This window comes from Geotrypetes seraphini, chromosome 17 (assembly GCF_902459505.1).
Source record: "Geotrypetes seraphini chromosome 17, aGeoSer1.1, whole genome shotgun sequence".
NCBI classification, from domain to species: domain Eukaryota; kingdom Metazoa; phylum Chordata; class Amphibia; order Gymnophiona; family Dermophiidae; genus Geotrypetes; species Geotrypetes seraphini.
The window spans coordinates 8,257,278-8,274,952 of NC_047100.1; the positions used below are offsets into that span (position 1 = coordinate 8,257,278).

The 17,675-nt window shown below is 41.5% G+C and overlaps 1 protein-coding gene across 1 annotated transcript in view; it reads left to right on the forward strand.

The window, feature by feature from the left end:
* RPUSD3 (RNA pseudouridine synthase D3) overlaps positions 1–15,379 on the forward strand; it is a 46,740-nt gene extending 31,361 nt beyond the window's left edge. The window contains exons 5-10 of the mRNA XM_033926000.1: positions 3,725–3,821; positions 5,049–5,156; positions 6,883–6,967; positions 8,073–8,199; positions 10,860–10,999; positions 14,650–15,379. Of these exons, the coding sequence (XP_033781891.1) occupies positions 3,725–3,821; positions 5,049–5,156; positions 6,883–6,967; positions 8,073–8,199; positions 10,860–10,999; positions 14,650–14,856 (764 nt within the window). The 3' untranslated portion in view covers positions 14,857–15,379. The remainder of the gene's footprint in view (positions 1–3,724; positions 3,822–5,048; positions 5,157–6,882; positions 6,968–8,072; positions 8,200–10,859; positions 11,000–14,649) is intronic.
* The last annotated feature ends 2,296 nt before the right edge of the window (positions 15,380–17,675 follow it).

Here is a 17,675-nt window from a genome sequence, read left to right on the forward strand (position 1 = left end):
ACTCCACAGCCCTGTTCACTGCTACTGCTACTGCTCCTGCTCCAGGCCGTAATACTCTGGCACCTATCAGAAGTTTGTGCATGAGGCAGTTGCCCACGTTGCCTTTACCTAAATCCCAACCAGCATTTACTAAAATCTTTAGATTCTTTTTTTTCCCAGTGGGCAATATTAATAAAGTTGAGACTTCCTGAAATGGTCACATGGTTAGTTCAAGTGTGGTGTTTTTGACATTATTCTATATTGTTTGTTTTCATAATAGAGTAGATGGATGAGGTTTTATGTGTGTTTGTGATGTCTTGATATTTTATTTATTTTGTTTAGATGATGTATTACATTTCACTGTGTTAACACCCTAGGGGGTTTTCGAGAGAGGTTAGCTGTAAGTTCTATTAAATAAATATGTTATTTTTTCCAGTGGCTTTTACATTTTCTTTAAACATAAACTGAGTGGTAATGTTAAAACTTCCAGTTAGATGTGGCTTTGCCAGATTTTAAGGTGGATCATGAGTGAGATACAGATCCCAAAGAATACAATATTAGACTCTCAGATTCCAGACCATAGTCTGGCACCACAGTGAAGGCATAGCCTAGTACTGAGAGCAGTGGGATGACAGCTAGGGACTGCCATGAATGCGCCTTGTGATGCTGCATAATCTCTTTCACCCTCCTTTGCCTCAGGGACAACTTGGGCCTCCTTTTATCAAACCGCGGTAGAGCTTTTTACCGTGGAGCATTTATCTCGCTGGCCCGCAGTAAAAAGCTACCACAGTTGGAGAAAGGGGGCACGTAGATTGTAAGTCTCTAAGGACAGGGAAACACCTACTGTATGCCTTGGAATGCTTTACCGTTGGCTTTACGACATTCTGGCAATTTAGGAAAGGGCTGAAAACGGTGGTTTTTGAGTGTTCTTTTGGTGCGAGTTCCGTTTCAGCTTGAGCAAGGATTTTTTTCTTTCTTTCTGCTTATTTTGGCCTCTTATTTTGGGTTTTTCAGGGGTGTGGGAGGGTTTTTAGATTTTTTTGTAATATTTTATTCTTGTTTTTAAGTCTTTTAATTATATGTGGCTTTGTTCCCCACTTAAATTTGTGGATAGGCAGGCTATAAATACCTTCAAATACAGTATTCTATTTATTTAGAATTTTCTTGAACTAGTACAGGAAAAAGTTATAAGCTAAATATATGCATGGAGACCTTTTGTTTCTCCAGTAAGGCTTTTTCTCTTGCAGTTCATGAACTGATAGGCAGATGGCAATTAAACTCTTTTTCCTTTGGGCTAACATGTAAGTTGATGTTCTCGCTCTTGCAACACTTACTTAGAGTGAGGCGTGGCTGGCATATTTCCCAGTATCCTTTGGGTGTTGTAAGACAGTAACATTCTGTAGTGTCCTTGATCCAAAAGATATTCCTGTATGTCCCGACGGGCTCTTAAATTATGCAATTGTGACTTGGGAGTGCAAAGAGAGCAGATTTGTGCCAAGTCCCTGTCCCAGCTCTACACACCCTAATTGCAAAGAACAGCCTATCCTGAATCTCCCTCAAGTGAATCCTGAATCCTCCCCTAAGTGCAGGGAAACTTGTCTGGATAGTGAAATCTATATGAATACTTGTTTTAGTGCAATAGGTGTGTCATTCTGGATAATAGGGTATTCTCCAAATGCTTGTGAGCTGTATAAAAGGAATCCACTCCATTTTTGATTCCTCCTTCACCAGAGGGCTCTGCTGCCCTCTTCAGTTTTTCCTTTTGCATGCAAGGCAGAAGGAGTTTTTCTGATCTGCTCTCTCTCTTTTCTTAAGAAAGCACACTGGCTTCCAGTAGCGCATCCAATTCAGTATAAACTAAATCTACTTACTTTCAAATCCCTGTTATATAAAACCCCAGCTTTCATCTACAAGTTATTGATCCCTTATACCCCAATCAGATCACTGAGATCTATTGACCAACGTCTATTAGTTACGCCCTCACTTAAAGTTATTAATACACAGTGGCACTTTATCTTCTCTGTTACAGCTCCTCAAACTTGGAACTCCCTCCCTATTTATCTCAGAGAAGAAAAGAACTTAGATAAATTTAAAAGTAAACTTAAAAGCTTTCTTTTCAAAGACGCTTATGATATTTAGGAGTCCCAGCCTATTTTTGCTTATTTTCATAAGGCTACTTCTTTTATTTCCCTCCTATTGTTTTTTTTACCATAATCGTCCTTCTTTCTATCATTATTGTATTTCATTACCCTGCCTTTCCTTTTGTTTTCCTTTTCTGTTTATTCTGTTAGTCGTTAATTTAATATGTTTTGTTCAGTGTCCATCTGTCTTTTATAACCCCTGTATTATCTGTAAATTGAATGATTTGTTCATCGCTTAGATATTTGAGTAAGCGATTAATCAAATACTTAATAAACTTGAAACTTATTATTTTCTGTGCTTTTCTACAGTTTTTGGTGCTCCAGAGCTCCCCAGGTTGAGGGGGAAAGCTCTGCCCGCAAGGAGAAGCAGATTTGAGATCTGCAGTTGACAGGCCAAGCCCTCTCGTACCTGTTAGCCAGCTTTTCAGAAACTGCTGTGGAGCTTGGAGTCTGAACACCTAGGAGCTTTGCTCGCCTACTGGGTCACAAAGGTGTGAGTTCAGGCTGTCAGGCACCTAGAAGGGGCTCAGTGGGGCTCTTAAGGGTGCCGGTTGCATTTTGCCTCCCCCTTTTTGCATGCATGGGTCCACAGGGGTCAAGAATCAGTCAGATTTTGGTCCAATTGGCAGCCTGAAGATTTCAGCATTGGAGGACAGTTCCAGTAAGGCAGTGATTTTTTCTCTAGAACCAGCAATTTTTTAAAAGAGCTGAGGCAGGCTGCAGCACATCCACAGCATAATTCAGTTTGTTATATTTTCAGAGCAGAACAGCACTGTATTTCAGGGAGTCTTCCCTTACTCCACCTTATATGTTACTATATAGGGCTATCGCCTGCTTAGGTACAAACTGAAGGGGGCAGCAGAGGAATGGAAAACCCGGATTGGATTCCTTCTGCATGGCTCGAGAGCATGGGGTGAATACCCTATCATCCAGAATGACACACCTATCTACTAGAAAAGATATATTAACAAGGCAAGAACGTAATCTCTTTTTACTTTAGCAATTGGTTGTTTGCAGAATTAAATGTTATGTTCAGATTTCTGTTTAATTACAACCCTTTTATTATGTGGTTGGTGACACACAGTAATTTTTTGTTTGATCTGTAGATGTCATTTCTAGGAACTGTGTGACCCCCTTGGTTTTGTGACATTTTGCAGGGTCCCCACAAGCCACCAAATTGCAGGGCAGGCTATTTTCCAGTGGTGGGCAGGAGGTAGCCAGTGTAGAGGCAGAGGTGCAAAGTGTCCATAGGGGGTAACCGTCAGTGGGTATTGGGGGTAATGCAGAGCTATAGATGATTCTTTAAGAAGTGGATGAAGAAGATGATCTCGTGTGAAAGGAAGCATGTTACATGAGGAGTAACCTACTGGTTAGTGCAGTGGACCGAGATTCTGGGGAACAGGATTCCGTTCTCGCTGCAGTTCCTTGCAACTCTGGGAAGTCTCTTAACGCTCCAGGTGCAAAAACATAGCTTGTGAGCTCACTAGGGAGAGTGAAAGTACCTGACTATAATATATGTAAACTTCTTTGATTATATCACAGAAAGGCAGTATATCAAATCCATGACCATTTATCCTCCTTTATCCTGTTTTTCTCTCTCGTAGGCGGACAGGATGAGCTCAGTCTGATGTCACTCCTTCCTAATTTGTGCCAACCGCTGGGCTTCTCAGAGCCACTCCATATAGTTAGAGCGGCAGTAAAGTAAGTGATGGTGTAATTCAGCTGCTGTTATGCCAAAACACCCCCAACCCTTCCAGATGGATGGCTTAGACCAGGGGTGGGCAACTCCGGTCCTCGAAGGCTGAAATCCAGTCGGGTTTTCAGGATTTCCCTAATGAATATGCATGAGATCTATTTGCATGCACTGCTTTCAATGCATATTCATTGGGGAAATCTTGAAAACCCGACTGGATTGCGGCTCTCGAGGACCATCCCTGGCTTAGACCCTTCTATACCCCTCCTCCCATCCTCCATCCCAAATGCTTGCATTGGGCAAACTTGCCACAGCTCCAGCTATCTAGACAGTACCATTCCACTTGGACCAATTTTACGTGAGGTACAATAGAACCGTGACCAGGAAAGCTGATGGCTAATAGAGTTGACCCTTGCAGGGCTCCAGTGTAGAAGTGTTGCAGTGACTTTCCCCCGTGAATTCTGCCTGGCGTAGAGTGTAGGATCCTGTGGCTGTTGCTAATTTTAACTCCCCCTGCTTTCCTAGTGCTTAGCATCGCCGCTAAGTGAAAGGTTTTGCCTTCTTACACTATTTATTCTACAGAAAGCTTTCCTTTCAGTTTTTAGTTTGTTTTATGCAGTTTGAATTACTTTTAGGAGAGAAAAATGATATTTATTTTATTTAATCATTTGTATTTTTTTTTTAAATGAAGTGGATTACAATAAAATATACATAAAAACAAATATACAGCCACAAACTGTATATTCAGATAAATAGCCCCACATGACTGCACTAACAATTTGATTTTTTGCCCCAAACCCTCTAAACAAACAAATACGTCTTTAACATTTTCTTAAACTATACCTTATGTACTCAACTATAGGTCAAGCTCAAGCATCGGGCGAGGGCAGTTTTAGACCTAAAAATGGTTTAAAATGCTTTGGCCCATGCATAGTTTGATCACACTCTCCTATTTCATTCTGCCCCTTCTGACTCCCTGTTTAGCAGGACGAATCAGAGTGTGCTCTGTGGCAGGAAGCAGGCAGCCTAGGAGGATCACTGGATTGCCATGGCTGTGTGGAAACTTCTTTTGTAGGTTCACAGGGAGGGCGGTAGGGATTGACAGGCTGAACCTGCAGGCAGCCATTTCATTGACTGCTAGGTGGGACGAGGAGAAGACAAGCTGATTTTGGTTTAATTTGGTTTATTCTTTTTCTTTCCTCCCACCAACCTAAAAATAAAAAAACAACACACAGAGAGAGTTCAGGTCTTGTACTTCTCTCCAGCTGTCATGTGACCACGAAGCACATAGAGGAGTTCTTCGCTCTGTGCCGGAGAAGGAAGAAACCGGTGGCCACATACTGGTGAGTCAGACTTCTGGTCCCCACGTCACACTGTAAACTTTTCAGCTTTCAGGTTACCCAAAGTGCCATGACATCATCTGTCCCCCTGTTTGTTGGAAGTTATTAGTGCACCTTGTGTTTGCCATGTGATACTAGCATTCTAAGTCATGAAAATTCAGCTAGATAATGACACGGTGACAAAATTCATCACCGTCCCCGTCCCCGTAGGAAATCTTACATGTCATTCTTTAGTGTCTATCTCAACCTCAGTCCTTCTACACCAGCATTCTTCAATACAGGGCATGGGGGTCAGTGGATGTCATTAAAGAAGGTTTCCCGCGGTTATCCATGGGGGACGGGAATGATGATGAATTCTGTCACTGTATCATTCTCTAAAGTCAGCTCAGGAATCACTATAGACTGGATGTGAAACCTACCTGGCTACTGGGGTGTGATTGGATGTGATGATCTTAAGGTGGCCAAACAGCAAGAAGGATGTTTGGGTGCATAGGAAGAAGAATGACCAGTAGGAAAAAGGAGGTGATGATACCCCTGTATAAGACTTTTGTGAGATTTCATTTAGAGTATTATGTACAATTTTGGAGACTGCACCTTCAAAAAGATATAAACAGGATGAAGTCAGTCCAGAAGGCAGATGCTAAAATGGCCTATGGTCTTCAAGAAAAAGAGTATGGGGACAGATCTAAAGATTTCAATATGTTTACTTTGGAGGAAAGGCAGGAGAGGGGGGATTTGTTAGCGATGTTTAAATACCTACGTGGCATAAATGCACATGAGGCAAGTCTCTGTCAATTGAAATGAAACTCTGGAATGAGGGGGCATAGGATGAAGGTGAAAGAGGATAGATTCAGAAGTAACCTGAGAAAATACTACTTCACGGAAAAGGTGATGTATTTGTGGAACAGTCTCCAAGAGGAGGTGGTAGAAACAAAAACTAACTGAATTCAAAAAAGCTTGGAACAAGTACTTAGGATCTCTAAGGGAGAGAAAGGGATTGTACTATAGATGGCATGAATGGGTAGACTGGAGAGTCCATATGGTCATTATCTGCCTTCATTTTTTCTGTTTCTGTTAGGTACCAAGTGGCTGTTTTTGGTTTGAATACTCAAACTCAGAAAAATGGTGCACCAAGGTTCAAAGACTAATCAATAAAGATTAATAAAGTTTAAATTAGCCACCAAATAGTAAAGATATGTAGAAAACTAACCACTAGTTCCTCAGTTTGCCACACTATGATAACGTATGGTAGCTGTCCTCATAGGAACTTTATAACGTGTATAGTTTTCATTATTTTTATACTTTTCTTTTCCTTTTTTTATTTTATTTACTTATAAGATACTTGTGCCTAGTATAATAGCATTATACTAGGCACAAGTATCTTATAAGTAAATAAAATAAAAAAAGGAAAAGAAAAGTATAAAAATAATGAAAACTATACACGTTATAAAGTTCCTATGAGGACAGCTACCATACGTTATCATAGTGTGGCAAACTGAGGAACTAGTGGTTAGTTTTCTACATATCTTTACTATTTGGTGGCTAATTTAAACTTTATTAATGTTTTTGGTTTGAGCATTTCTTGGCAACTATCTGTTTCTTGCAGTGCATTCTTGTTGTACAATATCACCAAGAGAGAATCTTGTTTCCCTATTTATGTTAGTGAAACAAAGTCCTTATTAAGACACCTTTCACCCGGAATAGCCTGTTCTTGCCCTCTTTCTTGCAGTGCTGTGACTATCGGAGTCCCAGATCCACGAGAAGGTGACATTGAGACAGCCTTGAAAGTACAGCAGATTGGGGCACTGCAGCTGGTAAGGAGCTAGTTACAAGGCTAACACACAAAATAAGGTGACTTCTTGCAAGAGGATCTGGAAAGAGCACAGTGGTTGTGAATAAACATAATTCCTAAGTTTGATTGGTTTCGGCTTACATGGAGTTAGGGCCTAGTTAATACAGAATGTGCAGGATTGGAAGATCGGTGTATGTTGTGCTGATTAGATATTACGGGTGCAAAAACTTAGGCCCGCTTAGCCATCATTACAGAAATGGGTGGTTTTGCTCCCCACCTGTAGAATCTCTAGTTCTCCTCCAGCAAAACTTCCAGTTCAGGCTCTGCAAACAGGAAGCACATTTGAAACAAATACCACCCTGTAAAATCCGGACACCCCCTAGACCCGCCCCCCCCAAGCCCACCCATTCCACCCATCTTTGCCCCATTATGCCCCAGTTCAGCCCCCGCTGCCTGTTTATCAGGCAGGAAGGCATACGCGGATGGCCCCTCCCGACACAATTTCTTTTCAAAACCCGGACAAAGTGTTGGGTTTTGAAAAGCCATCCGGACCCTCGGACGTGTCCTCAAAAGGACATGTCTGGTGGTAACCCTACCACACTGGGACCCTAGCAGAGGTCATGTTGGCTATCAAATTAAACAAGCACAGCCCTTCAGTGTTAGGAATTAGGGAAATGGTTTATGCAAAAGAGAGCCTAGTGGCTTGCCATAAGGACACATCCCTAAAACCGTGCAGTAGATTTCCCTCTATTGAAACATGGGTAAATGTCGAATACATTTTATGTATTGAATGGGAAGCAAGCTTCCTGCTCATTTTAACAGTTGTTTCCTATGGCAACTTTAGGATGCCCTTATTGATGTAAAGCAAGAGTTATTACAGTCCTCAGGTCTCACCTAGCCAATCAAGTTTTCAGAATATCCACAACGAATATGCATGAAGTACTGTCTTCATTACATGCGTTCAGATTCCACTTTGTAGTACACGAGTTGTGTAGCTCTGCTTGGCCGTGTCCCTGGGTTGGTAAGGGCTGAACAGTAAAACCAGGAAATATGGATGAATGAGCTTCAGAGGCCGTGTGTGCTGGGCATTTAACTTGCAGTAAGTGTTTGTGCTTTCATTTGTGCAGGTAGTGCCAGTTAGAGACCCATCTCAAGGAAGCCTGAAGAGAAAGGAAGTGAGGAAAACCCTGACTCAGTATCGCGTCCTGGATACCAGCAAAGACTGTGCTTTGGTACAGCTACAGCCCATGACAGGTGCATCCAAACAGCAGCCTCTTCGGCATTATCATGGCTTCAGTGTCAGAAAATTCTGAAAGAAATGTTTCTTCTTGAAAATCATAATAATGAGGAAATTACAATTGCTTTTTTCAGCACTTTCTTCCCACTCTTTAGAATTTGGATTTGGTACCTTTAGCCTTCATTTGCAACTATCTGGGAATTAATTCCTATTTTTATTATGACCCATATTAGCTCTTGGTCAGTAATCGCAGATGTCTCCTTCCAGAACTCTGGTTCACATACATCCCGAGTCTGACCAGTAGGTTTTGCTGTTGACTATGACTGAGGCTTATCCCTCCCCCTATCAGCAGAATGCCTGGGACTTGAACCCAGATCTTCATGGTAGTGCACTGTACTCCAGTAGGGCCTTTGAAGTACACTTGTTCAAGGAATAAAAGAGAAAAGCTTATGAAGCATGGATCATGAATTTCTTTACGACCAACAGATATGGAGGTACATGGGTATTTGTGTGTGTCTGTACGCCTTGTGATTGTAAATGGTATGTGTGAGGAGGACAGTTTGGGAGGTTGGAGATAGTTGTGAGGGGTATTTTAAGAGGGTGCGAGCAGTTTGGAGTGTGGCAGGGCAGTTGGGATGTTAGTTTTGGGTGGTACAGCAGTAACGGGTTAGTTTATGGGATAAAGTGGCATTTGCAGTAATTTTGAGAGATGGGGTATTTCAGGTGGTGGGGCTATTTGAGGGACAGTTTTGGATGGTAGGGAATTATGATGTACTGAGACAGTTTAGGAGGTGGGAGCACTTGAAGGGTAAGGGGATAGTTTGGGGTAGTTGCAGGCTGTTTTTGGAGCAGGGGGCACCTTCTGTGTCAAAGGGAAATTGCAGTGGGTAGTTTTAGGGAGTTAGAACAGTTGCAGAGGATGTTTTATGAGATTAGGGTAGCTGTGGCGGATATAGTTTTGGGAGTTAAGGCATTATGACACATGGGGAGGCAGATCCAAGGGAAGTTAATCATGGTGAGACAGTTTGGGGGGCTGGGGAGAGTAGAGAACAAGGAACAGGCAATTTGGTAGGAGGGATTTCCACTTTAACTTGGTTTCTCTGCTGCAGAAACTGGACCTACTACTTCTGTAGAAATGCATTGGGGGAGTTCTATCTGTGGGACCTCCAGTCAGATCTGGCCTGGTTTTTTGGGGTGGTTGGTTGTTTGGTTGTTTTTTTTTTACCTCATCCTGATTTTAATTCCATTTCATTTAATTCTTGGAAAGTTATTTTGCCCTCTTGACAGACATTTCTTGACTCCTTTTATATAATTTTTCAAGTTCCATTGAATTGGAAAGAATGAAAACAACACTGTTTAGAAGATGGTACTTTTTAATCTTTTATTTCTGATAAATTTGTTTAAAAATCTCAAGCAGATTTTGATAAGTTGAAAAATTGTTTTTAGGAGCCTTGCGTTGTTGGCCGTTTGTTATCCCTTTGTGCTTTGGCTCCATAAAAATCATTTAAGCAAAAAAAAAATCTCAAGTTGGCTGGGTGTCCTACTACTTTTAACAGTACAGCATGAATGGCAATCCGTCACTGCTGTAGGAAATCTCCCTCGCATTCTAGAGAGTAGCGCGGGGACAGAAATCAAAACCGTCCCTGCAAGTAATCTCTTCTGTCCCCACCCATACCCATGAACATCAGAAGTAGTTATTTGATTTAATTATGCTACTGAGTTAGAGGCTCTGACCCATTTACAAATAAGCAAAGACAGTTTATTAATTTGGAAATGTTAATTGGGAAGAACATATTTTGTAAATGGGTCTCTGCCAGAGCCTCTAATTTAAATATAAATATTCCAGCTGATGAGAACCCTGAAGGTGGCCCAAAATCCCTTTTACCAAGCTTGGCAGGCAGTAGCATCGTCCCTGAGCCACAGATGCTGGCACCCCAGTGGCTCAAGGATGCTGCCAGTGACTTACTCTTGGTGGAAGGGAGTTCTGGCCACCTTTGGAGGAGGCCCTCAGCTGGCGGTGCTTGGTAATCCTCACCAGCTACACCAAGTGGCCAGCAAGTATTTCCAACACGAGAAATAAAACCCGAAATGCATTTCATTTTTTGTTGAGCAATCCCTTTCATTAAATATACCAACTGTGATTAGTGAGTAGAGCACAATACAAAGACATCTGCTATATATATATATATATATATATATACATTTCCCAAAGCTAACATATCCCAGCCAATAAATTCCATTTTTTACCTTTGTTGTCTAGAGATTTAGTTTCCCATCAAATTGGTTCCAGTTTCTATTCCTGTCTTCTGCAAATTCTTCTTCGGTTGCTGTCCATGTCTCCCTTCTGTCCTGGATCAATCTCCTTATTTTTCCCGCCCCCTCCACCTCTGTACAGCATTTCTTCCTCTCTCTCAATGTCCACCATCTTTCTCTCATTCCTTCCTCACTGCTAAGGGAGTGGGCGAAGGGATCCTAGACACTGGAGGGTCACAGTGAGCTTCAGTGAGACTTGAACCCAATTCTTCAGGTTCTCCGGTGACTGTCCTAACCATTAAGCTACTTCTTCACCCCATAAACATAAAGCTGCCCAATTGGGAAAATCTTATATGACAAAGTTTGATATTTTCTTTTATGCCTCTTAACTGATTTTAGAATAGTATTTATATCATCTTCTTAGGTTTTCTGAATCAGCTGATTGTCCATGCAACCTTGAAGCTTTGTCCAGTCTTGGGTGATCATATTTACTCTGCTCGGGTTGGAAAAGTTTTGGGAGAGCCCATCTTTATGCCTGTGGAGACTGCGCAGCCTCGGACTCAGGTAAGCGATCAACCTTCAAAGCAGAGTCTCAGCATCAAAGAAGCTTCTCTGTTTGCTTGTAACCAGAAGACAGTATTTTTTCTATGAGCGTTGCTGGAGGACTCGCAATTCAGATAATTATATAGGACTTTTCCTCCAAGGTAAACTGTTCAGTAGACATAATCCTCATATTTGTGGAAGTCCACTTTTGCTTACTCTTAGATATAAGAACTGCTCTACTGGGACAGACTTTTGGATCTTCTTATTCCTCACTCCCTGGCTCATCTGCTTCAGTCTCAAAATGATTGTCTCTTATATGTACTACAACCAGCTACATCTTAATATGAATCTACCCTACTCCAAAGTATCTTCGTCTTGAAGACTCTCCGGCCAATATTAAAAAACTAATCATAACATGGCATTTATATATTGCAAAATCTTTCAGATCCATGGGTTTTCAGAGCGCAATAACCTTTTAATCATCTTACTCTTGAATAGTTCGGGGATTGTGCCATACAGAAATTGATTACAGATCATCACTACTTTGTATTGCACTCTAAATGCAACTGGCAACCAGTGTAATTGTTGGAGATAAGGTGTAATGTGAACATATTTTGATGTTCCCGTTATCAATCTAGCCGCTGCATTTCATGCAACTTGACGGGCAGAATTTGGGACCCAAAGTGGTGAACTGGATTAGAAACTGGTTGACAGACAGAAGCCAGAGGGTGGTAGTTAATGGAATTTGCTCAGAGGAAGGAAAGGCAAGTAGTGGAGTCCCTCAAGGATCGTGCTGGGTCTGATTATGTTCAATATATTTGTGAGCGACATTGCTGAAGGGTTAGAAGGGAAGGTTTGCCTTTTTATGGATGATACCAAGATTTGTAACAGAGTAGACACCTCAGTAGACATCGGAGGGAGTGGAAAAACATGAAGAAGGATCTGCATAAGTTAGAAGAGCGGTCTAATGTTTGGCAACTAAAATTTATCGCAAAGAAGTGGGGGGGATCATGGGGTTGGGAGGGAGATTAAAGGGTCGGGACATGGAGAAGGGAAAGAACCTTAGCTATGGTTTGGGGGGAGGGGCAGGGGAGGGAGGGATGAAAGGTGCAGAGACTTACAAGGGGTTGGAGGGGAGAGAAACTACACCTTGCGGCTCTTTATAAATCTTGATTCAAAACATTTTGGATAAATTAGTTCTTTGATGTAAAAAGGTTGCTGACCCCTGCTCTAGGCCCTTGGGCAAATCCTGGTTGGTCCACCCCTGAGTTAAGGATATTATTTCAGGGCTATTGTATTTTGGGCAGTTATGGTGGAAAGAGGTGAAATGTACAGAGAGGGAACTGGAAAGGATAGGGGGATATACATGACAGCAAAAAATAAGACAAATGCTGCTATTTAGAACTCCTACCTAGTGGAGAAGATCTTTCTCCAAAATGTCAACTGGTTACTAGGAAGAATTTCAGTGAGGATAGCTATGAGATAGTGATGACCCTTATTGTGTTATCTGATGCATTCATGCTTTTCATCTTGTGATTGGCTCAGTGGCTATAAGAATTGAACAGAATTTGCACATTTCTGTTTCCCTTTTCACACCCATTCCAATACTTTTTCTCTCCACCTTTTCACCACTCCCCACCATGCTCCTACATTTCTCCCTCCGAATCTGCGGTTTCAGTATCCACGGATTCGGTTATTCGCAATTTTATTAAAAAAAAAAAAAAAAAAGCTAATTCTGGACCTTCCCTGCCTCCCTCCTGGCATCCCAGACCTTACCTGGTGGTCTAGCGGTCTTTCGGAACAGGAGCGATCTTCCTACACTCCTGCCCCGTGCAGATCACTCAAAGCAAATGGCTGCCGTGAGTTCCCGTCATAGTCTCGAGAGACTGTGGGAACTCATGGCAGCCATTTGTTATGAGTGATCTGCACGGGGCAGGAGCGTAGGAAGATCGCTCCTGTCCCGGGACCACCAGGTAAGGTCTAGGATGCCGGAAGAGAGGCGGGAAGGTCCGGAATGAGGCGGGGGTGGATCAGAGCCGGCCGAAAACTAATTTGCGATTTTTCACACTTCGCGGTCCGGCTCTGCACCCAACCCCCGCGAATACCGAGGGAGAAGTGTATTTCACTAAGCCCCCACCCTCTATCATGTACAGGATTCTTTTCAGCTGCTGTGTGTAATCATCTTTCATTCTACAGCTCCCCATATATCTCCCACATGGTCCTCTTATATCACACCACACCCCCCCCTTACCCCTCTGTGTAATCCTCTTTCATATGGCCCTCACCTCCAACTGGTGCATTCTTCTGTTTTATACACCACCCCCATCCCCATTCTAATGCAGTCCTCTTTGGTCGCCAGAAAGAGAGCAGGACATCCACTTTGGCGTCATTCATGCAAGGCCTTACATATTTAAGCTTCTGATAAAGCCATTCTCTACCAACCAGGAGGAGGGGTGGAGAGGATCATGCTGGGGATGCTGAGACAGACTGACTGAGGTGCTCTTGTAAAATGAAAAAATGAAATTGGTAGCGCCGACAACTGATAATGTAAGATATGTGGTCACTCCCATTCCTGGAATATCACATTGGAACAAGCTTACCTGGCAACTAAGATTATGTACAGACCACTACAGCTTTAAGAAAATGTTGAAAACCAAGCTGTTTGTTGATGCGTACTTTTGATCTGTCTTTCCTAATGTTGTTTGGGCATTTTTGCAACAGGTTTGTTTTTTTTTTTATATGTTTTGAAGAATTTGTAGGTCTTGTTTTCACATATGCTGATGTTATTTTGCAGAATGGTTTGTATTGTTTTTGTTTTTTTGTTTTGATTTATGTATGTTTATTTGGAAACCGCTGTGACGCCAGGCGGTATATTAAGTTTTTAAAATCAATCAATCAGCTTCTCCCCTCTCCTGCTCTTCTCATTGATTCTAACAAAAAAATATTTTGATCAGAAAAACACAGGACTCTGTGATTAATCACCAACCAGTGTTTGTCCCTCAAATGATGAAAAATTCAGTTTACATGGTAAAAACAGGACTGCTTTCTGGACTGGAAGGCAAGCTGAAGGATGCCCTTGAGGACCAGTGCTTTTTCTAATCTAATCTTCATTTTATATACCAAATCTACGCCCTAAGGAGCTCGACTCGGTTTACAGTTTGTTAAAAAATGTAGGATGAAAACAGAAATTGGTTAGATTAGCTGGATGGAAAAAGTTAGAAAAAAGTATGTTGAATTGCTTAAAATTACTATTCGACAGCTAAAATCAAATTAACTATTGTGAAAACAACCAGGTTTTTAAACTTTTCTGAAATTAAAATAATTGATCTATCAGTCTTAGAGAATCTGGAAGTCCAGTCCAAATTCTCACCAATTTAAAAGATTTACTAAGCTTCCCAGAGAAGGAAATGCTAATTTGTGAATTGTTGTAATTCTTGAATTGCGGGATCTAAAGGAATTCCCAGTAAGGGGAATCAAAGAGTCAAAGGAGTTTGAAAACCACACATGCACACTTGAACGGTATCCTATGATGGAGCGGAAGCTAATGGAGTTTGGGGAAACATGGTCGTACTTTCTCTTTCCAAAAATAAGTGTGGCCGCTGTATTCTGTATTAACTGGAGACGATCTAAACTGCCCTGCTTAATACCTCTTCTCCCTTTCGTTCCACTAGCTCTTGGAGGACAAATTACTACAAAAGATGCACTTCACCCAGCAAGAGATGCACCGCATGCCTCTACATCTCCACCTGCACCAGCTCATGACTCCAGCTGATGGGTCAAGAGAGACCATAATGCTCACTGCCCCTCCCCCACCCTACTTCCTTCAAACTCTCCAGTTCTTGGGACTGAGGGAGCAGACGCAGACCGTGACTCCTTAAGATTTAAGTGGCAAGAGTGATGACTTTAGATGTTGGGGAAACCAGCTACATTTTGAAGAGAAGACCACAGTCGTAACTTTTGTTGCCCTTTGGTTAAAGTGCTCACATGAAGAGTTCCCAGCAGTGATAGGAGGATGAACATTCCCTGAAGGTTGCTGAATCTAGAAAACTATATCTAGGCTGGGCTTATGATTTGGACAAATTTCTCAGGAGATTAAAGAGAGGGATGAGCTGGTCACAGGTAATATTGCAGAAGTTCAGCTTTGTTTTTCACACACGGTCCTTATTTTAGAAGGATTGCCCTGTTTCAAATAGCAATTTTTACACATTTTGATTGCCGTGCAACTGTAGCAAATTCTAGAAAATTGCTGTTTAGATGTGGTGATCCATTCCACACCAAAGGGGTCTTTTTTTTAAAAAAAATTTTTATTTATAAAATTTTCATTCTTACAATAAATGAATAGCATAATATTTAGTTTATAATAATTATAGTTGTATGTACAATATCATATCATATATATTGAATCCCTTTCCCCTGTTATTTGTTTTTTCATTTTTCTTCATATTAATTTCTATATTTCCCTCCCTAACCCTATATTATTATTATCAATGTGTTAAGATATCTGATCTTTAGAATATTTTGTCAATGGATCCCATATTTTCTTAAAATTTTTTATATTTCCTTGTTGTAATGCCAATATTTTCTCCAAGTCTTGACTTGGGATGGAGTGGTGTGGATGCACCTACAATAATGTGTATTCGGACTAGCCTGAAAACCCGATTGGCCTGATGTTCCTCCAGGACAGGGTTGGGAATCACTGCCCTAGTCTTTGTAATTTTTGACGGAGCAAAAAATTGATCAATTTGTACCCGTTCTACTCCACTCAAGATTTTGTAGACTTCAATCATATCTCCTTTCAGCCATCTCTTTTCCAAGCTGAAGAGCCCTAACTGTTTTAGTCTTTCCTCATACGAGAGGAGTTCCATCCCCTTTACCATCTTGCCAGCTGACTTCCGATTCGCCGAAGGCCTGCATGTTTCCCCCTTCTCTCTAGCATCCTCCAGTTTCCCCCTTGGCCTCCCAGTCTCACCTTTTAAAGCTAATTACAGCAGCCTGCAGAGGATTGCCGGTAGGTAAAATGATTTTATTTTCAATATAGTGATTGAAATGGGTCAGTTTTGAGAATTTATATCTGCTGTGTATATGAAAAATGAATGGAAAAAATTGCATTACAATTAGTAAAGGGATGGGATCTGGAGCTGGGCCTAGGGAGGTCTGTGGTTGGGGTAATCAGTTGATATTTGTTAGACTTAGGAGGTGCTTAGCTTGAAGTAGTTGAGAAACTACAGTAGGCCATCAGCTGATGCCAGTGCCTCTCCTTCTCTCCAGTCCTCTTCCCTAATGGCACCCCCTACTGGCATCTCAGGGCCCATCTGGAGGGCCTCTGCACATGCACGGACATTGATGTGATGAAGTCATGCATACGTGTGATGTCATCATGGCGACGTCTGCGCACTTCAGGGTGCCTCAAGCCATGGCCACTACCTGTAGTGTGCCCCAGCTCAAGAAAGTTTGAGAGACACTGGAAGGAATAGGGTATAGATGTACATTGTTTTCACCTTTTGCAGCTTTTTTAAGTCGCTTCTGCTGCCTAATGTTGAAAGACATGGATATGCATTTCTACATGTCCTTACTACCCTTGTTTTTACAAGAACTGCACCATCTGAATTAGGAAATGTCTACAATGTTTCTCCTGTCATTTTTAGCCCAAAATGTCAGGAAAGAATCTGAAACTTTTTTTTTTTCCTGTGTTGTAAATAATGCACACGTAGCATAAGACATTATTTCTATACTGCATTGCCGGTGAGTTCAAATATTAAAATACTAATATTAAAAACATAATAAAAATTAAACAACATTTGAATAATTAATAAACAAATGTCTTCAATTGCTTCTGAAAGTGACGGTGTACTATTTTTCCAGTAGTTGCATTTTTTTTGCAGAGTATACCCTTGTGAAAAATTATTTGCCAAGTGTGCACACTACTTATGACAACACCCGTTGAAACACAAATTTTAAAAATTCGTAAAAACAACACGGGAAACTAAACAAGACAAAAAACATTTGGCATCCAGCCCCCTAATCTGAATTCCTCTGCAAACAAGATATGATTCCTTATGGATCGATTAAGCACCCCAACGTGAATTGCATGCAGAAGACATCAGTCATTTTCTTTTCTCTGCCTCCTTGTCTCTCTGGGCACCGCCCCCTCTCCTCAGATTTAACTCTGCAAGTGTTGAGAAGATGTCTTTCATCTGCTCTGCAGTAGAATTTTTTTAATCTCAGCAATCCGATCTTTTATCAAGGCTTCCCTGTGCTAAGAGGTTCCCAGTTGTCCTGGGACAGCTCTGCCTTATTTGTATTTCCTCTCCTAGGAGTTCTCACTTGCTTTGGTACAGACTGAGGAGAGGGGGCACTGCCCAGAGAGACAAGGGTCAAAGAGAAGAAAATGTTTGTCTTCCGCAAGCAACTCACGAGTTAGGGTGCTTAACCCATCTGTAATGAATTGTTCTACAGTAACGAAGATTATTGAGGTAAAAAAAACCTAATCCTTCTTGTACAGTCTCATTCTATTCCTGGACAAGTGGGTTTTACATCCTGTGTCGCAAAACTGCTTGTAGGAAGCCTCATTTACATAATATTTTCTGACCCTCCCCTCTTACCTCAGGACTGCCCTCTGGACATTGGTTGCTTTCCTACAAGCTATTTTTCCGGAGTACAGGAAATTTCTAAGGTTCCATGTTCTGCATCTGCACTT